Below are 21,620 nucleotides of genomic sequence, written 5' to 3'. Positions count from 1 at the left end.
AGGGGAGGGGCAGAGAGAGAGAGGGAGACACAGAATCCGAAGCAGGCTCCAGGCCCTGAGCTGTCAGCAAAGAGCCCCACGCGGGGCTCGAACCCACAAACCACCAGATCGTGACCTGAGCCAAAGTCCCACTCTTAACCGACTGAGCCACCCAGGTGCCCCTATAATGTAAAATATAGTTTTAAATCCGGCCTGCTATCTCCTTTTTTCAGGGCCAGAAATACCTGGCAGCTAATTTAATTAAAACAGACCCCTTAGCCCTGCGCCAAGAATCCCTTTACATGTTTGCAATACATCCAGGGTATCATGAGTGATGGAGAAAACGGCACTTGTTTCCCAGCAAGGTGAAGACGGTCAATAGTAAACTAAAGACGCGGCGAGGCAGCCCCAACAGGCCAAGCCGACTTCATTTCTGGCACCGTTAGGCCAACAGAGGGATCTAGGAGGAGCACGTGAGAAGACGTCCAGCTCCCCAGCTTCGCAACTGTCCGCTAACCTCCCCGGCTGGTCCAGCATTCTGCCAAGGAAAAGCAGCTTCCGAAAAACCTCAAGCACTGCCCCAGGGAACTGAGGGTTTGGTAAACCGCCTCCGTATTGTGCTGCCATTGGGCAGGAGGGATGTCAATTATCGTCCCGGCTCCACCCACTTCGCCCCGGCTCCACCCACTTCCCCTTTCCCGCAGGCTCCTGCTCTGGCGCCACCTGCAGGCGGCGCCCGGGACTCCGCTCGCGGTGAGGTAACGCACTTGCTGGACTGGGTGCTTAAGGACTTCGCTTGCTCTGCAGGTACTGTCCAGGGAAGGGGGCTGCCGGCGCCGATCTCAGGCCCCGGAGCGCCGAGTCTAAGAGCACCGCGGGAGCCGCGAGAGGGTCTTGGAGGAACAGGTGGGGGCGGCGGGACGCGGGGAGAGCCCGGCGGGAAAGAGCTGGGGTGGGGAAGTGGAGTCACGGAGACCCATCTAACAATGGAAAGGAAGCAAATCCTAGAGCCTAAAGTCTTGGAACCAGCTTTCTCCTCCTCAAAATGAGGTGATAAAAACTGTGCCCATTTCGCAGAGGTGTTGTGATGACTTAACATTTGTAAAGTGCGTAGAACACTTTGCCAGGCCCAGAGTGTGCGATGTTTGTTAATTAACAATCGGCTTTAAAGATGATCTAAGCCAAAGTCTCTCACCAGCGTGATTTTGTAAAGAGGCAGCTGACTGAGTCCACTCGCTCCGGATCTGATGAACCATAACATATTGGGCTGGCTCCAAGAATCTGCATTTTTAAAAGACTGCCCCAAATATTTCTTCTAGACACTAAAGTTGGGGGATCACTCATCTGGGCCAACCTCTTTGACTTGCAAATGAATGAACTGGGAAGTGCCCAGAGTCTCTGCAGAGCCGTAAAAGGCTGTAAGGCCCTAAGACTAAAATCCTACCATACAGCCCTCTTTCCGTCCAACTGGTTACGTGGCCCCTAACAAATTTACTGTTTCTAAGCTGTGAAATGGGGGCAAAGTCACACCCACTGCCAAAAAGGGGGATGTGAGGATTAAATAAGACCCAGGTGCGCCAAGCACAACCCTAACGGGTGACAAGTGATAAATGAACGTGAGAGTTCCACCCTACCCCACCCGATTTTATGAGGTGCAAAGGACGGTCCCAGCCAGGATGCCCCAAGGATGGGCGTTTCCTTACCACCTTCCCCAGTACCTCCTCCTGTGACTGGCATGTCCAAGACGTGCTGTTGGGGCTCAGTCCAGCCCAGCCAGGTCGGGAGCTGCTGGTACGGCAGGAGAGACCCGCACCCGGTCTCTACACCGCTCCGTAGGAGGAGGGGCAGAAGCCACTCCAGCCCGCGCGTCCCTGCGCGTCGCCGCGCCAGGACTGTGCCGCGCGCGGCGCCGATATCCCTCTTCCTGGAGAGAGGAAGAACCCAGCGTACAGGTAGCCTCCTCCTGGTGTCTCTGCCATCGGGAGGTGCAGGCACCCTCCTAAAAGTCTAAGCAGAGGCTCCTGATGAGAGTGTTACCTCCTGGTCTTGGGCGGATCCGGAGTTTCTGTGATCTGGCTCTGACGTTAGGAATCCCGGTCGCTCAACACTTAGGACCTCAAGATGAAATGAATATCACTTCGTCCTGCTGGTGGAAGAGTAATTTGGTACATCCTTTCTGTATAGTAATTTGTCAGTATTCCCCCAAACGTAGAAATCATGTGCAACTTTTGACCTAGTGCACACGGCCTTCTAGACAGGCATACAGCAAACAGTAACATGATGGCAATAAAAGAAGTAAAAAAGACAGCGACTATCGTTTGCGGAGCATTTGTGCCTGGTGTATTTGGACAGCCATTACATGCGCTGCCTCGCTGAAGCCTGGCCACTTCACGAGGCAGTACTAGCAGGATGGCAGAAATCAAAGAAAGACCCAGTGACACCCAAGGCCAAGCTCAGCAAGTTTTGGTTCTGCACACGTTCTGCTGTCTAAAGCAAATCAGGTGGCTAAGCCTGACATTAATGAGATGCGAGGGACTGCAAAGTCACAGGGCGAAAGGTGTGTATACAGGGAAGGGCGAAGATTTGACAACAATTTCTCACACCCCGCACATCTGGTTCTTCCAGTTCTCCAAGGACTTTTCAAAATAGAATAGAATTAGGGCTCCCCTAATTCCCAGAAAATCAAAATAAATGTTTTCCAAGGCAAAATTACATAAAGCTTTACAAAACTTTAAACAGCAAACACGTATAGTGTGTCCTGGAAAAGTACCGTGCTTAGAACTATATTGTATTGAACTGCTCTTAGGGCACCTGGTGGCTCAGTTCATTAAGTGGCCAGCCGACTCTTAGTTTTGGCTCAGGTCATGATCTCATGGGTTTGTGGGTTTGTGAGTTTGAGCCCCGTGTTAGGCTCTGCACTGATAGCAAGAAGCCTGTTTGGGATTCTCTCTCTCCTCTCTCTCCGCTGCCCCTCCCTTTCTCTCAAAATTAAATAAATAAACATAAAAAAATAAATAAAGTGCTCGGAGTCCATGAATGTGAGCAACGTATTCATTCAACTCTGTATCCCTAACAGCCAGTACAATATCTGGAAACAGGAAATCTACATTAAAAAAATTTTTTTTTATTTTTAGATTTATATCCAAATTAATTAGCATATATGGTGCAACAATGATTTCAGGAGTAGATTCCTTAGTGCCCCTTACCCATTTAGCCCATCCCCTCTCCCACAACCCCTCCAGCAACCCTCAGCTTATTCTCCGTATTTATGAGTCTCTTCTGTTTTGTCCCCCTTCCTGTTTTTATATTCTTTTTGTTGCCCTTCCCTTATGTTCATCTGTTTTGTCTCTTAAAGTCCTCATATGAGTGAAGTCATATGATTTTTGTCTTCCTCTGACTAATTTCGCTTAGCATAATACCCTCTGGTTCCATCCACGTAGTTGCAAATGGCAAGATTTCATTCTTTTTGATTGCCGAGGAATACTCCATTGTGTGTGTGTGTGTGTGTGTGTGTGTGTGTATACCACATCTTCTTTATCCATTCATCCATCGATGGACACTTGGGCTCTTTCCATACTTTGGCTATTGTTGATAGTGGTGCTATAAACATGGGGGTGCATGTGTCCCTTCGAAACAGCACACCTGTATCCCTTGGATAAATACCTAGTAGTGCAATTGCTGGGTCGTAGGGTAGGTCTATTTTTAGTTTTTTGAGGAACCTCCATACTGTTTTCCAGGGTGGCTACACCAGCTTGCATTCCCATCTACATGTGTTTTACATGAATGAAACCATGTTGGAAATCCTATTACGTGTGTACCTTTTCCTTCTTCCCAATTTGAGGGCAGGACTCTTCTCAACATTTCACCCTTTATAGAATCCAGAATTGGGCCTTATAACTTGTAACTGGAAATTTATGTGTTGAAGAAAGGCTTGCATAAATGAAAAAAATACACAGGAAGAGGTGAACCACTGTGCCCTTGGCCTTTAAATACTAAAGACAACCATAGTTCAACAGGAAGAGTTTAGCCTTAGTTTCAAATCCTTACAAGGATGTTTCTGGGAAAATACTTGCTAAACATTTGATTTGTGAATCCAGGAAGATGACCACATCTTCCGTACAGGGTTATTGAGCATATTAATTGAAACAAGCAAATGCATGTGTCAGGCAGAGAGTAGGAGCTCAGACCAGTCGCCCAGCAGATTTTGTTTGCCTGTACACCCTCTTGACCCCTTCCATGGGCAGACATAAGTGTAGCCCATCAGCCAAAGCAAACAGCCTGGCTGACCTTTGCCAAGGAATTCCACACCCCTCTCTCAGTTTACAAATTACTACAAAAGTAATTACAACAAAATTGTATACACCACCAACAATTTATTTTTAACTTGATCACATATCTTGGATTATTGAAACAGGTGTTTATTTACAGTGCCTTCAATAATAAAGAATGAGTTAGGGCAACAAACAAAAAAACTTGTATCCACTAGGACGAACCTGGAATTTTTGTTTATTTACTTTTTTGGTTTTTGTTTGTGTTTTGTGGAGCAGCCAAGGCTTTTAAAATAAATCCTGAGGGAAAAATGGAAAACAAGGCAACTTCATGTATGATATAATCTTTTCCTACAAGAAGACCTTGCAAAAAAAAATTAATAACCAAAACTGCAGATGAAGTTATACTTTTACAGGTTTTATGTAATACCTTAATAGGAACATTATCTAATTAAGATTTTCTAGTAAGGATTCAAGAGTTGCTGTAAACATTCTCCAAACAGACCAATTATTACAGCATAATGATACCCATGCATATTATTATTGTATCTATTCATATCTGTTTCCCATAATAAAATTAGAATATATGAGTGATTTATTAAAATTAATGTTTATAGGGGGACCTGGGTGGCTCAGTCGGTTAAGCAGCCAACTTCAGCTCAGGTCATGATCTCACGGTCCATGAGTTCGAGCCCCATGTTGGGCTCTGTGCTGACAGCTCAGGGCCTGGAGCCTGTTTCAGATTCTGTGTCTCCCTCTCTCTGACCCTCCCCCGTTCATGCTCGGTCTCTCTCTGTCTCAGAAATAAATAAACGTTAAAAAAAATTAAAAAAATAAATAAAATTAATGTTTATAGACCACAGTACCATACAAACCTATGAAAAGCCACAATAGAGTTATTTTTACATGTTTCCAAAAAGTCAGAGTAGTATAAGCTTTGAATATAATAACAGGGTTAATTTCTGTAGCAGAATAAACACACCCAGGAATTAACCATAAAAATGATGCTGAGTTAAGTCCATTTGCTCTTAACTAGCCGCATAAAAGAAAGAGGCAAGAAATAAAATGGTGTTTATGTTTATGGAAGAAAACTCATTCCATTCTGTTACCTTTACAATTGACCTCACATGTAAAAATTAATTCCTTCCCGTCAAGGAGAAAGGTCCTTCCCCCACCCCCAAACTACGTACTGACTGCAAGTTAATTATGGAAGAAAAAACTCTTTGGGGCTAGTGATGGGAAAGAGTTGTCCTCTGTACCTATAATCGAATTAAGAAATTAAGAAATAGCCTGTTTGATTAAGCACTGACAAGGAATACAGCTTTTTTTTTTTTTTTTTTTTTTTTTTTTTAGTTTTCTGGTAATTATAAGAACTCTGGTCTTTAGCAGACAAAAGAAAAAAAAGAGGACGCTTTCATAAATAAGTTTAATGGTCAAATAGCTTTTTAAAACTTTTTTTGGTTTCTAGTCTTGACAATGTGAATTTTATTTGGTTTAGTGCTCACTCGCTCTATTTTGTAACTTTGAAAGTACAACTTCATTTTTTTCTGAAATTGGAAGAAAAAAATACAGTAACCAAAAGATGTAGGGATTATGAAGGGGAAAAAATGTAACAGTAATCTTTCATCCAAAAAATGTTTATTTTCCTATTACCTTAAGGCAAAATATATTTTATTGCAAATATATCTAAGGTTTAGGAAATATTTGTTATTTTATGCCCTTTCCCCAAGAAGCCAACACATAACTTCCCAAGCCAGAAATGTTTTAAAAATACTGTTAAAACTATACAAAATAATAGAAATACTTAAGAAAAAAGTGATAGATATCTTGCCACATAGTAGGTATAGTTTCACAGATATTGCACAGATAGGAACATATTTTATATTTCAACTTTTCATTATCTTCTTGTGCACTAATATTTCATAGAAACAAAATGTTGAATTCTTAACATCCATGTTTTAGAAAGTGTTGTTAAGCCTGTTGCCTAAGTCACTACTTTGTTTCAACACTGAAATGTACAAAAGGCAAAAAATGGAAGGAAAGAGAAAAAGACACAGAAAATGATTCACATCTACATAAATACATTCTCAGTGGACTGTCTAGATTTTTCTCTCGTTATAGGTTTTCTTACTCAATAGTATCTGCACATACAGTGGCTTCAATAATACCAAAAAAGACAACATCACTCTTCTTCATAGTTCAGATCCCTTTCTTAGTTTCCAGACAATATCTCAAAAGCCCATCAAATGCTAACCGGTCAGCTGGAATAATGGACCAGGAGGTTGCTGGTCAATGTTGGTAAGTCACCAGGATAGCTCTCCAAAACCGGATAGATCCGGTTGGGCAATTTCAACTCCGTATTTTTATCACCTCTTGCTTGTCACTGAAGTTTTTACTTCTTCAGAATCTACAATGAATTAAAAAAAAAAGGATCGGCCAAAGTTAATTCTTTGGTGATCACTGCATGCATTACTCTCAGGAGCATAGAAACTTGTAATGAGCCGGAGAAGATATTTAGTGGTGAAACTTTCGTACAATCTGGGTTTTCTGTTTCTTTTTGGCTTTTAAAAAGCTACTCCAACCAAACCCCAGAGAACCCACATAAGAGGAAGCAGTAACTGAAGCTACGTTAGGTGCACTGTATGCACATTAAATCCAGTTCCCCCAAATTATCACATATATTGTTGTTACTAACACACTTTTCAACACTATCCTTCTGCACACGTCATCTATTCCTCTGTCAATTGCAGAAAAGTTGTCACGGTTGTAACCGTGGTTCCTTTTCAAATACAGCACGGAATACGTGCACATCTGCTTTTGATGGTAGATCCGTAAACAGCAGGCTGTCTACAAGCCCTACCCTACTGAACCTGTCAGCTCTGAGATTCATATTCCCAAAGTCCATACCGTTTTCTTCATCAAGATTGTAAACTCCTGCATATATAGATGGACGTTTAGAGAATTGATTTACGACAAAGTCGTTCACTCCAACTCCATTCGCAGCTTCTTCCTGACTGTCATAGTCTTGGGACCTGTCCCGTCTGCTGGGAATGCCAGAGCCGCCCAAGTCCCCCGCCTCTTCACCCACCAGCAGCTAGTCCAGCGCGCTGGAGCTTGTGACAAGCTGCAGAACCCTGGCTAGTGCCTCCGCCTCCACCCCCAACAGGATATGCAGGAGGGGACAGCTGTGCATCCGGAAGCCGCGTTTCCACCCACCCACTTCCACTGCGGGTTCCCTAGCACAGGCCTGGGGCCGCCTCAGTGGCTCGCGCCCAGTGTCCTGCCTCCCGCCCCGCGCCCTCTTAAGCCCCTCCTCCCCTCCCCAGGGAGTGTCTCGAGGATTTGGGGCTAGGGAAAGGAGGGGGATGAAGCCGGCAGTGACGGCAGTGAGGCAGATCTAGCTCACCGGGACTAGGAACGCTTACGGAGGGAGGGTGCGCAGACTCCCGCGCCCCAGACCCCTGCCGGGCTTGCGGACGCTCATTGGCCGCGCATCGTTCACACACTTTCGCGCCCTCCACGGGGAGGCTAGAGCGCGACCAATAGGCTTCCGCAGTAAGAGAGCTGCTGCCCAATGAGACCAAAGGGACTCGGGACCTCTCGTTCATTGGCCAGAAGGGCAGAGACCACTTGCCCAGAGACCATTTTTGCCCCGAAGGCGGAATTCCTGGCTGGAGGCAAAGATCACCCCAAAGTCGCAAGTTCCTGTGAGTGACTGGTGACTGACGGCGGAATTTGGGACGAACACTTTTATTCGGTGAGTCACCCCTTTGGTCATGGAGCTGATTTAGAGGTTTGAGAAAATTCACTGCCAGGGACACGATACAGAAAAATTTCAGGCTGGGAGAGATGGGGCATAAAAAACCCATACGGCTGGATAGTATCATATCCTGAAAGGACTGAGGTTTGTCCCTGGAAACTTAAAAAAAAAAAAAAAAAAAAGATGTGCATTTCTTCTGCAGTGCCCAAGGGGAGAGCATGTTCTAATTTTAAAAACTGATGTGTTTTATAAGACCCAACGTTAACGTTATGAAAATGTTTTCTAATAAGTTCAGCCTCTCCGTGTCTGAATTCTGTGTGTAACAACCATGTCAAATGTGTTTTCCTGAGTGACCTGAGCTGCTTTCCAGGGTAAAATAAGTGACACGTGGTGATTATGTTCTCCATCGTGTTCATCATTAAGAGCACTGAAGCCATCTACATTCACATAGCTTGCCAACTACATTAATATGATTTATCTACTGTTTTCATCAAAATAAATTTACTCTCCCAGCAAAGTTTTGCCCAGGGACATGAAAGTTGCAAATATCTTTATTGTTTATTCCAGGAACTTCCTCAAAGACCCAAGCACTCTTCAGTTGAAATCATCAAAGTACAGTTGGCATCCCAAACCTTGAAAATCCTTGCTTTGTTACCCACCAATTCTAAACTGTCACCCAGTGCTTACTCTATCCTAACCAGTTCCCCACATTAAAGACCTGATTTAAGCCAGACGTCAAAATCTCAATAAATAGCCCAACCTTGCTCTCCTCCTTCTGAAATGCTACCAAAGTTCTGTGAAGCTATTTCTTCCCAAAACCTCAAGAAGCAGTAAGCTTAGCTTTGTCTTATCAGCAGGTAGTTCTGCTGAGATTTCTGGGAGCCAGCATTTGACATCCTTGGAAGCCCCAGCAAACACCTAGTCAGTTTCTGCTGCCACAACTCCGGATCCGTGTAGTCCTGAGGTCCCATTAACTTTCTCTCCAGTGCTCTCTGAACTCAAAGGTGAGAACAGCGGATCTTGCGTGAGGTTCAGCCCCAGCTTGCTTTTTGTTGAAGGTCCCCCAAGGGCTGAGTTTATTTTGTCCCTGGGAGTAAAGAAATCTTTTAAGGAATCCTCGTGATTATCTGGCCTAAACTTTATAAGGTCTACGCTTGAAAATCCGCCTTATTAACAATACAATTGGTTTCTACCGCCGTCAGTTGTGGCTGTACTTGTGTCAGAGAAAAGTTCATAGGGAAGAGAATAGGCGCTGTCTCCCCTAAGTCTGGCCCCTCCACTGCCAGTGGGGATGAAGTTCGGAAGGTTTCGTTACAGGCTGGAGGGACTGAGACAAACACGCTTTCTAATAGTTTATTCTGGAGGCCCCCACCCCCAACAGCCAGGCCCGCTTCCGGGGTGTCCAAAGAAGCGAAGACGCAGAGACTGCGGTGGAAAGAGGTGGGTGCAGGCAGAGGCAGAGGCTGTTAGAAGCCGGGCGGATATAAAAGAGGAAGGAACCCAGCAGTGGGCGGAGCAGCGGGTCGCGAAAGGCGGGAAAAGTTCTAGAACCTCAGCCCTGCCTCCCGCGGGTACAGCCCGCCGAGCTATCCCTGGCGCCCCTCCCCGGCGGGCTTCCAGCCGAAGCTCCTAGGCCTTGGTTTCCTCCAATAAGCACCGATCACGGAAGGGCGCTGGATTCGAGTGCCGGAGGCCTGCGGAGGGGCAGGAAAGCGGAAGCGCACGCGCGCCTGCAGGTCTGGGCGGGACACAGCCGCCCACGCGCGGAGCGCGGGGGAGGCTTTTATTTCCGTGGCGGCTGCTGGTCACTCCCTGTGCGGGAGGGGGCGGGGAGCGGGGTGGTGGCCTAGGGTCGGCCGAGACCCGATCGATCCCTCTTCTTGTCTGGCTCAGGTCTGTGCACTTGCTCTAGGGTAAAGGGGGAGGAGGGAGGAGGAGTTCGTGAAGGGGACAGAGGAGATGGGGAGGGGAGGAAGCTGGGGCGAGCGAGGGAGAGCGAAAGAGAGAGAGGAGTGCGGGAAGAATTCCAAGAGAGAGCCTCTGGGTGGGCAGGAGATGTCCCTGTCTTTCTTAATCACCTTACTGGAGGACATTGGGCAAGTCGTTCAGGTCAGCAGAGCCTTCTCCAACTCTAAGACCGGGCTGGAGTATGAGAGCTAGCTAAGGACACTTCACATTTGCTGTAATATGGTTCCAGCTGGATACTGGAAATGATGTTGGGGGCAGGAGGTGGATATTGGGATGTTTTCTTAACCTCTTGCCTCTTTCCACTGGGAATGCTCCAGTTCACCTCCGTATAGTTCAAAAGTCACGTTTCTTTCTGTCTACTTTATATATATATACATATATATATATATATATATATATATACGCACACGTATGTGTATATATATATATATATTTTTTTTCTTTTGGTCCATATGTAATAATCACTCCTAAATCACCTGGGTCCTGTCTCAAAGTCCGCCAGTTGGGGTCATCCTCAATAGCACACTGAACCCCCAGATTCTCTTAACTATTGGGCAGTAAGTTCTTGCCTTCAAGGATCTTACAACATAGCCCCACTGCTCCATGATATGTATCTGTTTCTGTTTCCCCAGGTTCTCTGCAGTTTAAGAATTGTGGTAAGTATATTGATATTGATAATAGTGATAGTAGTAATATTTACTGGGCAGCCTGTTATGTTCCAGGAACTGTTCTAAAGGCTTTATATGAATTGTATTTTTTAATCTCCACAAGCAGAGAGACAGATTCCACCACTCCTCCCGTCTTAGAGATGTGGACAATGAGATAGACAGTGCTTAATTAGTAGGCCCAAGGTCATGCAGCTAGTAAGTGGTAACCAGATATTTGAATCCAGGTGGTCTTATAAAAACTAACATTGATGCAGCAACTTCATATTCTTTACCTCATTTAGAATTATGGCCTCGTTTTACAAATAGGAGAGTTAGGCTCAGAGACGCTGGAGTTTCCTGGGTAGCTCATTACCAGTAAAGAATGAAGGCCAGGCTCCTGCTCCACAGTGAAATGGTTAAGGGCACAATCTTTGAGAACTTCCACTTGACAAGAAACAGACAGGCTAGAGCATAAGTTAAACAAGGAGAAGGAACCCAGCTGAGCTGGCAGCACAGAGCCTGATGCTGGGCTCGAACCCACAAACCACAAGATCGTGACCTGAGCCAAAGTCGGACGTTTAACCAGCTGAGCCATCCAGGCACCCTGGGTTTTATTTAAGTTTTTATTTTTAAGTAATCTCTACACCCAACATGGGGCTCGAACTTACGACCCCGAGATTGAGTTGCATGCTTTTCTGACTGAGCCGGCCAGGCACCCCAAGAGACACAATTAAAGAAAGGCTTGTGTACCTCAGTTGGATCTTGGTCTAAACAAATCAGTATTGTAATTATACAAGAAAAAGTTCTTCATTTGTAGAGCTGGAAAAAGATAATTAGGGATAAAATGTCGCGATGTATCTAAGTGTAAAATAATCTAGTAAAATAAAAAGATGATGTAAATTTGGCAAAAAATGAACAATCACTAGGCATATGAGATCATGACCTGAGCCCAAATCAAGAGTCAGACGCTTGACTTGAGCCCAAATCAATCATTATACTATTCTCTTTTTTTGTTGTCATTCCTATTTGAAATGTTCGTAATCAAAAGTATGCTGGAGCTTTGTAACCTTGAGTAAATAGTTTAGTCTCTCCGGATCTCAAGATTTTTATTCACAAAATAGAACTAAGAATGCCTATCTCACAGAGTTGGGAGAATTAAATGAGATCATTTATAAAGAGCTCTTAGGATAGGGCATAGCATATCATGTGCAGACTCCATTCCTTCATTGGATCTTTATAAATGTGTCTGTATTGAGAGCTCACCACGTGCCGGCATCATGGTACATGTTGGGATACTGAAAACAGAGGGCTTTTGCCCTCTATGGCTTTTGTTCTATTTACTACTAATGAAAATTGCACTGTTTTATTTACATTGTTCATTCTCTTCTGTGGGGTCATGAGAAGAAAGATAGAAGGAAAAATACCCCTTTAAACAAACAGACAAACAAAACCAACAGACGAGCAGCAACGAAACTTCCTGACTCTTCCCAGGTAAACTCTCATTCCAAGATTATTTTGTCTTTATGGTCCTTTTCCCATCCATTCCTCTGTAATTACACCATCCCTGTGCTACCCCCACCTTAAGTGGGGGCCAGATTTTGACATCAGTGGAACTAGAACATACTTCTGCATTCTCAAACTGCAGAACTACCCTTCTGTAAGGCATTTATACCTGCGTTGGAATTGCATCCCTGCCACGTAGCTCTGGCCTTGAGGGTCACCTGCCTGATCTGAGTTAAACGTTCCTCATCTGCAAAAAGCAAATATACCTGCTTTGCACGGTATCTGGGGGGATTGGCAATTAGAGATAATTTTTGTAAAGTATTTAGTGTGGTATCTAACGTGCGGTGCTCTATAGAAGGGACCTTGTATTGTTGAGGTGATTATAGTCATTGGTAAAGGGTCTGTTGCTAGGTTAACATCTTTGAAGAGAGGGTGCTAGAGCCCACGGGGGAAGCGTGGGATGTGGGGTCCCTGTTAACATTATCCTCTATACAATGAACACAGCTCTGAAGACACAATTCTTGAACCTTTGGGAAACTAGTGTTTTGGCTGAACTGTCGATTCATCTTTAAGCCACCATGAGCCCTACAAAGCGCAGATCACAGAAGATTGCATTTGATGAAAAGCGTAATATGAAAATTGATCACTATTTTCATCAGGTATGTTTGTAAATACTATTTATGGAATATACCGATACGAGACACAGCTCTCCTTGACACTGGGTGCCATAGTTCTCTCTTCCAAGAAATTACCTCGTGGTAGGTTGAGGATATTAAGTTAAAATCTTTCTTGGGGCACCTGGGTGGCTCAGTCGGTTAAGCATCTGACTTCAGCTCAGGTCATGATCTCATGGTTTGTGGGTTCGAGCCCCGTGTCCAGCTTTGTGCTGACAGCTCAGAGCCTGGAGCCTGCTTCGGATTCTGTGTCTCCTTCTCTCTCTCTGCCCCTGCCTGCTCGTACTCTGTCTCTCTCTCTCTCTCTCAAAAGTAAATAAAACATTAAAAAATTTTTTTTAAATCTTTCTTATCCATTTGTTCTATTTTATAGTTTTAGTATAGTTTTTTAAATTTTATTTATTTATTTTGAGAGAGAGTGAGGGAGGGAGGGACAGAGAGGTAGAGAGAGAGAATCCCAAGCCGGTTGTGCACCATTAGCCTGGAGCCTAATGTGGGGCTCAAACTCATGAACCCTGAGATCATGACCTGAGCCCAAATCAAGAGTCAGACGCTTGACTTGAGCCCAAATCAAGAGTCAAATGCTCAACCTATTAAGCCACCCAGGCACCCCAGTTTTAATATAAATCTTGGCCATATCAAAGCAGCCTTTGGTAAAAACTATTGTAACACTTCCTGAACGACAACAACAAAAAGTACAATATCATGTATTATAGTCAACTATGGAATAAAAACATTAACACCATTTCATAGCATGAAACTATATGCTATCCCAAATATGGCTCATGTATTTGATCACAACAATAACCTACATTTATATTGTGCATTCTGGTCTACAAAACAAATTTTAAAATAATGATCCTCCAGGCACCTGGGTGGCTCAGTTGAGCATCCCACTCGTGATTTCAGCTTAGGTCATGAACTCACAATCATGAGTTCAAGCCCTGCATCGGGCTCCGTGCTAGGCCTGGAGCCTGCTTGAGATTCTTTCTCTCTCTTGCTCGCATGGTCTCTCTCTCTCAAAAAAAAAAAAAAAGTAAAACATAATAATGCTTATCATAACCTTGTTAGGGAGGGAGGGAGGATTTTATTATGTTTATGGGGAGAGAGAAATGACTTCTTGCTTGAGACAGAAGTGGGGTGAAGACTTGGACTTACATTTATTGACATTAAGTCAGGGCTCTTTCTAATAACAGGGCTCTGTGATCATATCAAACCATCATATTCTATCCTGAGTCTGAAATGCTCCTTGAAATTATCAAGAAGAAGGCTGAGAATTTTGAGAATTTGGGGATGCAACATAAAAGCTTTCATTTGTTTTCTTTTATCCTGGTTGTAGCTAGAATATCCAAATATCTAGGGAAGCCAAGACAAGCCTAGTTACATTTCTTTTGGTTCTACTTCATGACAGAGTGAGCTAATAGCCACATACTACCCAGATCCCTTTCTTAAATTTTTTATTTTATTTATTTATTTTTTAAATGTTTCTTTTTGAGAGAGAAAGAGAGAGTGTGTGAGCTCGAGAGGGGCAGAGAGAGGGGGACAGAGGATCTGAAGCAGACTCAGTGCTGACAGCAGAATCCAGTGCAGGACTCGAATTCATGACCTGTGAAACCATGACTTGAGCCAAAGTCGGACACTTAACTGAGCCACCCAGATGCCCCTCTTTTTTATATTTTTAAAAAAATGTTTAAGTAGGCTCCACACCAACGCACAGCTCGACCTCAAAACTGTGAGATCAAGACCTGAGCTGAGATCAAGAGTTGGACACTTCACCAACTGAGCCACCCAGGCACCCCATTGTTCCCTCTTTGAAAATGTCTGTATCTGCCCAGGAATCTTTGGAAATCCATTACACCGTCCCCATAGGGTGTGTGACAAGGATGTTTCCGACAGGATGGGGCTGAAGAGATGGTCTTTGAGAGTTTGTATGTTATGTGCAGAGTAAAGTTATATTACCTTATGTTCCTTTTTTTTTTTTTTCCTGATCCAGAATATTAGCAGCATCACGAAAGGAAAATAAAAGTTAACGCATTAATGTGCTGGTCATTGTGTTAGGTATTGTCACACATGACATTACATTGAATCTTTACAACAATCCTGCCATTGTCATTCCCATTATCAGCAAGTGGCATTGCTGCCATATAAACTTGTGTCTGTTGACCCCTAGGCCCCGATGCATAGAACACGTATCATTTAGATACAGAAATCCAATGCTCTTAATTTTTCATTAAATTTCTGCTATTTGATTAACCCTCCTTGTGTAAGGTTGTAATCGGAGTTTTAAAATATTTCACATTTATTTTTAGGTCAGTAAAGAACAAGAGAGTCATTCCAGTATTTCTCCAATGAAGAGGGGCTCTAAAAAAGGTCCAAAAGATATAACTAATATCCAGGCACCAAGACCCAAAGACCAGACTGTGCCCCCCAACAAGACAATTTACATTACCTTGGCTGTAAACCCCAGGAAACACAAGCTCACACATAGTGAAGAGAAGAGCTTCTATGCGGCCCTCAACACTCTCAAGGCTGTCAAGGAGGAGATAGAAACTCAGCAGGGCAAAGAAATGCTGGCGGTTGGCAAAGAAGGAATTGAAGGGTACATAAATCTTGGAATGCCCCTCAGTTGTTTCCCCGAGAGCTGCCATGTACAAATCACATTTGTCCGAAGTAGAAGTAAGCAGAAAGAAGGGAACCAGGTATTTGGCCGGCATGAAAAGGCATCCGCTGACTGTGTCAAATTTTATATTCACGCAATCGGGAAGAGAAAGAAAAGGATCGTCAAACGCAGGCAGCTTCACAAAGAAGGGTGCAAACTCTGTGTCTATGCTTTCAGAGGAGAAACCATCAAGGATGCTCTGTGCAAGGATGGCAGGTTTCTCTCCTTTCTGGAGAAAGAGGATTGGAGGCTCATCAGAAACCTGGACTCCATTCTAGAAAGCACACAGACTGTGGACGACCTGGAAGGCAAGCTCTTTGAGGTTGAGGTAGAGAAAGGAATGAGCTCCAGGGCAGTAGCCGCTCAAAAGTCGGAATCAGAGAAAGGAAACACCAGTGTGCTGAGAGAAGAAATTGTGGCTCAGTATCCCAGTTTGAAAAGAGAAAGCGAAAAAATCAGAGAAAACTTCAAGAAAGAAATGAAAAGTAAAAAGAGCAAAACCTCATTATTTAAATTACTTAAAGTAAAGTTTGGGAAAATGACGAGAAACTCCACCCCGATCAGAGTGCACAACTTTCTTTCTCTTGTCGGTAACTCAGTGGGGTACCTGTCATGGGACAACAATGGAAATAAGGGTTGTGCCACCTGCTATGTTTTCAAAGAGTTGTTCATTTTCACCTGTCGACACGTAGTAAGTGACTTCATGGGGAAAGGAATAGAGCCAAGTAAGTGGGCAGACGTGATTGGTCAATGCGCAAGGGTGACATTTCGTTATAACAGCTTCCCCGAGAAAGATGAGAACTGCTTTTTCCTTGAACCGTGGTTTGAGATATCTGATGCCACCCTTGATTATGCTGTTCTGAAACTGAAGGCAAACGGACAACAAGTACCTTTGGGACTCTATAGTAGAATTGCTCGTGCACCATCTACTGGGTTGATATACATCATTGGCCATCCAAATGGAGAGGAAAAGTCTAGTGATGCTTGTACAGTGATCTCTCAGGGTCAGCGGAAAAAGAAATATGAGGAATATCTTCAGGCTGGAAAGGGAGAGGGTTGCAGTTATGGGATGCAATACATCCATATGTGCACTCGAAAAACCTTCGAGGAAATAGCTCACAGCCCTGATGTGATTACCTATGACACCTCTTTTTACTTTGGGGCTTCTGGCTCCCCAGTGCTTGATTCAGAAGGTTCATTGGTGGCCATGCATACTGCTGGCTTCACTTGTGATAACGAAATTGGGTTATCATCTCATGTCATTGAATTTGGCTCTACTCTGGAATCCATCCTCCTTGATATTAAGGAAAAACACAGACAGTGGTATACAGAAGTATGCGTAAGTCCGCAAGATGTAGAAATGGTGAGCGATGAGGATTGAGGATGGTGAGAATTAAGTTTGTTTACTAGCTTTAAGTTTGTTTAAGCTTTAACCACTTTTCTAAGCACGTGAAGACTAATCCTAACAGGTGGGCCATTATCCCTATTTTAAAGTCAAGTAACATGAACGACGATGAGATTATGACACTAACTCTAGTGTAACTGCTGTGGGGTTCCCCCCCCCCATTTCTGTGTCTTCCTGTAAGTTCAGTTGCTTGAAGGAAGGACATTCAATTATGAGTGTTCATCTCATTATCCCCAGTGTCTGGAAGAGGCAAGTAAGTGCTTAGAAAACGTGTGGGTCCGTCAGTAGCACAACTTAGGGCTACTGTTAATCTTAAGTAAGGAACTAAATGCTTGATTGGAAATAATTTCAAACAAAATCTTTAGAATTTCCAAAGTCCTCGTATTACTGAAACTCAGGATATATGTGTTCTGAAACTCACAGGGTAATATCCACTCTTTTTATAGGCTATTAGGGCAAAGAGACTATCTGAAAGATCATATTACTTTATTCGTATGCCCTTAGTTTTTACCTAATGACCTTTTTTGTTTTAGGATCGTTTGTGTGTTGCATTTAGTTGTTATGTCTCCTAAGGCTCCTTCCTTGTGGCTGTTGCAGGTTCTCAGGCTTTGACCAGTGACCTTGACAGTAAGAGTACTGGTCAGGTATTTTTGTGGGATGTCCTTCTATTGGAATTTGTCTGGTAATTAGGCTGTGGTTGTGGGGTTTGGAGAGTAAAACCAGTGGGGCAAAGTACTTTTTGACTATATTGTATCAAGGGTACATAGTATCCACCTGAGTTATGATTTGGTGTTGCCTTTGATACCCTGGCCAAGATAATGTTTATCAGGTTTCTCTACTGTAAATTTACTCCTTTCCCTTCCTTTCTATAATGTACTTTTTGGAAGGAAGTTTTATTCACAGCCCACACCTAAGGAGTGGGGCATCCTTCTTCTCTTCCTTATGTAGGGAACTCCTGGAGTCTCTACATAATTTATTCAGCATGGGAGATTTGCTTCTTCTTTCCTATTTATTGTACCAGTGTGGACTCATAGATACATGTTGAGTTATAATCCAAATTACTTTGTTGTATTTCTCAGACTGTTCCTGCTTTGGTCATTGGGAGCACTTTCATTTGGCTCTGGTGCCCTCTTTGACATATTCCCAAGAGTGTGTTGTGTTTGTTTCCTGGGTTTTCTAAGCACTTTCTTATGTTGTGGTCCTACGAGATGCTCTGGGCTCCTCTTGTGTATTACCTGACCCAGTCGCATCATCAGCCATTTCTCCTAGGAGCCTTTGGTCACTTTTATTGGAGAAGTGTATTTGAAATCAAGATCTGGGCACTAGGTATGCTTTTGCGAGTGGGGTATTATTTCTTCTACGCCCGCTCAGCAGACAAAGCAAAGGAATATGTGTGTGTATATTAACTCCTGTATAGTCAGGCTCCCCAGCTTATTCTTGGTTTCACTTTCTGGGGCTTCAGTTACCTGGGGTCAACGGCAGTCAAGAAGCCAATGATCTTCCTTCTGACTTATCGCCAGAAGGTCAATGGTAGCCTAATGCTGCATCACAATGCCTATGCCATCCACCTCCCTTCGTCTCGTCAGGTAGGCATTTTACATCATCATAACGAGAAGAGGGAAGAGTACAGTACAATAAGGTATTTTGAAAGGTAGACAATATTTACATAGCTTTTATTACAGTACATTGTTATAATTATTCTATTTTATTATCCGTTATTGTTAATCTCTTACTGTGCCTAATTTATAAATTAAACTTTATCATAGGTAGGTGTGTACAGGAAAAAGCGTATCTATATAGGGTTTGGTACCGTCCCCTAGGGGATCGTGGGATATATACCCTGCAGATGAGGGGTGGGAGGAACCACTGCATATATGCATATCTACAAACATTTCTTTAAAACAATTTTTTTTAATGTTTATTCATTTTTGAGAGAAAGAGACAGAGTATGAGTTGGGGAGGGACACAGAGAGAGAAGGAGACACAGAATCTGAAGCAGGCTCCAGGCTCTGAGTTGTCAGCACAGAGCCCAACGTGGGGCTTGAACTCATGCCGTGTGAGATCATGACCTGAGCCAAAGGCAGACGCTCAACCAACGGAGCCCCCCAGGTGCCTTTCTACAAACATTTCTATATGTAACTGCCTGTATGTACAGTAAGTTAAACATTCTTACCGATGTCTCCAACTCCAGTGCCACCTGGATCATTTTTGCCTCCTGCCTTGGTCATCTATGAAGTCCTAGTCCAACAGTGAGAAACGTGGCTCCTACCATCCCCCACCCATTTACTTAATTGCTTAATTCAGTTTTCATGCATAGCGGTGTCAGAGTTGTTCCCCGGCAGCAGGACAGGAAAAAGTGAGCACAGTGTGTGTTTAGTCTTACAGGCTCGCGTCTAAAGTTCCTGGGGTCAGCACCTTTCCTGCCACGCCCTTCAGTGAGGTGTTTTTGTGCATTTGTAGTGCAGTTAGATTCTCCTGTCAGAGTCTCCATTCTTTCATCTCTCGACCTAAGTGGCTTTTAAAATCTGCATACATTAAGGCTCACTCTTCATGCTGTGTGTTCTGTGGGTCTTAACAAGAGCGTAATGTCAGGTATCCAGCACTTTGATACTATGCGGAGTCATTTTACCAGCCTAAACGCCCCTGTGCTTCAGCTGCTCAACCCTGCCACTTCCTGAACCAGCGGTGATCACTGACCCTCTTACTGCCTTGATAGGTTTGCCTTTGCCAGAATGTCACTTAAATGGAACCAGCTAGTATGTAGCCTTTTCAGCTTGACTTCTTGCACTGAACAATATTCCACTGAGCTTCCTCTGCATCTTTTCGTGGCCTGATAGCTCATTTATTTTTTTGCCACCGGATAATATTCTGCTCTGTGGATATACCACAGGTTGTGTATTCATCCACCTTTTGAAAGACATCTTTTGCTTCAGTGTTTGGTGTGTATGAATAAAGCTGCTGTAAGTATTTGGGTACAAATGTTTGTGTGAACATAAGTCCTCAACTCCACTGGGTAAATACTTCAGAGTGCGATTACTGGACTGTATGGTAAAATTATGTTTAACTTTGTAAGCATCCGCCAAACTACCTTCCAATGTGGCCGGACCGTTTGGCATTCCCACCGGCAGTGAATGCAAGTTCACATCGCTTCACATCCTCACTAGCGTTTTGTGTTATCAGTTTTTCTTTTAATTAAAAAAAAATTAGTGTTTATTTTTGAGAGAGAGAGAGAGAGACAGCAAGAGCGGGGGAGGGGCAGAGAGAGGAGACACAGAATCCCAAGCAGGCTCCAGGCTGCACAGAGCCCCACGCAGTGCTGGAACTCCCCAACCGTGAGATCATGAGATCGTTACCTGAGCCAAAGTTGGATGCCTAACCAACGGAGCTACCCAGGTGCCCCTGTACGTACCTTGAGTATCAGTCTGGATTCTGTCAGCAGAATAATGCCACTGAATTATCCTCATAGTACTTATGAGCTCTGAACTTCTGAAATCGAGAGAGGAGACCAGAAACATAGGGAAATATGAACCAGGACTCTTTTGTGGGAAGAAATATACTGATATTTAAGTGACCTAACAGAAAAAGAAGCTGGAGTGGCTTGAACTGTGTTTCCCAAAAAGATATGTCCAACTCCTAACTGCTGGTAACTTTAGGATCTCTAGGTGAGACCATCCTGGATTTAGGGTGGACTGGAAAACCAATGACTGAGGTCCATATAAGGGAAAGGAGAGAGAGGTTTCATGGACACCAGAAAGAAGGCTGTGTGGGGCGAAAAAGAAGGAGGAGCAGGAGGTGGTGGAGGAGAAGAAGGAAAGGAAGACGTGCCGATCTGAAAAGCCCCGGATGGGACAGTTGGGGTGGTGGGCCAAAGGAATGAGGGGAAAGAAACATCAAGCCGATCAGTTTCCCTCCAGGCTGCAGCCCATTTCAGAGCCCTTTCTCTTTTGCCTTCACCTCCCTCACTCCTTACCCAGCAGGGGCCGACTTTGTCACGTGTTTGCCAGCCCCCAGGTCTCTCCGGTTCCTTCACTGCGTCCACTCAACCCCCGGACTCTGTCCAGGATGCTCACTGCAACTAGCTTTGGGAACAACTAACACATTAAAAGTTTATTTGGTCCACCCAAACCACCGGCAGCTACCGAAACCAAATTTAGAAGCATATAGTGACTCTCCTCTCCCTCCTCACCCCTGATGCTTTTCCTCTCTACCAAAACCTCAGCTGATTTTGGAGAAATCATTGGAGATGGAGCTGAGCTCACCCTGCCCCCAAGGGGGACCAAAGTCCATATACACGTGTGTGAATCCGGGAGGGAGGACCCAAATTTATGGCCCTGTTGAACTCAGGTGCCCAAATCACCAAACTACCCTGTCCCAGAAGAGGAAAAGGTTCTGGGCACAGGAGTGATTAAAGGCCCCAAGGACTGATTGGTGGAGCTCAGGCAGCTTGCGTAGGGGCAGAAAGTGGTCCCTGGGCCTTGATGCTCATCAGGCACTGAGAGATACAGGGAGAGGACCTAGCTCCAGGGTTTAGGTGCTGACTTTGGAGCGAGAAGAAAGAAGGGAAAAAGACTGACAGCTGTTCGTTCTCTCCTCCTTCCCCATCCTCCCTAGCGTGACCCCCGATCACCACCCTGAGCTTCCCTGGGCTCCTGCATGGAACCTTTGCTTTTCATTGCACTTGTATGGGAAGAAAGTCACTCTAAGTCAAGTAATGGGGTTTAGGCAAGATTGAGGTGGGGAAGGAAAGCTGAAATGAT

The 21,620-nt window shown here is 44.3% G+C and overlaps 1 protein-coding gene and 1 long non-coding RNA gene across 7 annotated transcripts; one reads left to right on the top strand and one right to left on the bottom strand.

The window, feature by feature from the left end:
- Positions 1 to 5,656: 5,656 nt before the first annotated feature.
- On the bottom strand, positions 5,657 to 7,490 carry LOC113595428 (uncharacterized). The gene is made up of 2 exons (XR_003415920.2): positions 7,155 to 7,490; positions 5,657 to 6,654 (listed from the first exon to the last, which is right to left on the bottom strand). It is a non-coding gene; the product is annotated as an uncharacterized LOC113595428 (long non-coding RNA).
- A 355-nt stretch (positions 7,491 to 7,845) lies between these two features.
- Positions 7,846 to 20,051, top strand: FAM111A (FAM111 trypsin like peptidase A). Of its 6 annotated transcripts, none has more exons than XM_015085006.3 (7): positions 7,846 to 8,004; positions 8,865 to 9,011; positions 9,389 to 9,447; positions 10,608 to 10,631; positions 12,027 to 12,113; positions 12,630 to 12,784; positions 15,109 to 20,051. In XM_015085006.3, the coding sequence occupies exons 6-7, from the start codon at positions 12,704 to 12,706 to the stop codon at positions 16,837 to 16,839; spliced, it is 1,812 nt and encodes a 603-aa protein (XP_014940492.1). In that variant the 5' UTR covers positions 7,846 to 8,004; positions 8,865 to 9,011; positions 9,389 to 9,447; positions 10,608 to 10,631; positions 12,027 to 12,113; positions 12,630 to 12,703; the 3' UTR covers positions 16,840 to 20,051. The 6 variants fall into 6 exon arrangements, with proteins under 6 accessions (XP_014940492.1, XP_026901015.1, XP_014940494.1 ...); XM_027045214.2 differs by having other exon boundaries at positions 12,024 to 12,113; XM_015085008.3 differs by lacking the exon at positions 9,389 to 9,447.
- The last annotated feature ends 1,569 nt before the right edge of the window (positions 20,052 to 21,620 follow it).

The sequence above is a fragment of the Acinonyx jubatus genome, chromosome D1 (genome assembly GCF_027475565.1).
Source record: "Acinonyx jubatus isolate Ajub_Pintada_27869175 chromosome D1, VMU_Ajub_asm_v1.0, whole genome shotgun sequence".
Lineage (NCBI taxonomy): Eukaryota > Metazoa > Chordata > Mammalia > Carnivora > Felidae > Acinonyx > Acinonyx jubatus.
This window is presented reverse-complemented; position numbering and strand designations above follow the sequence as displayed.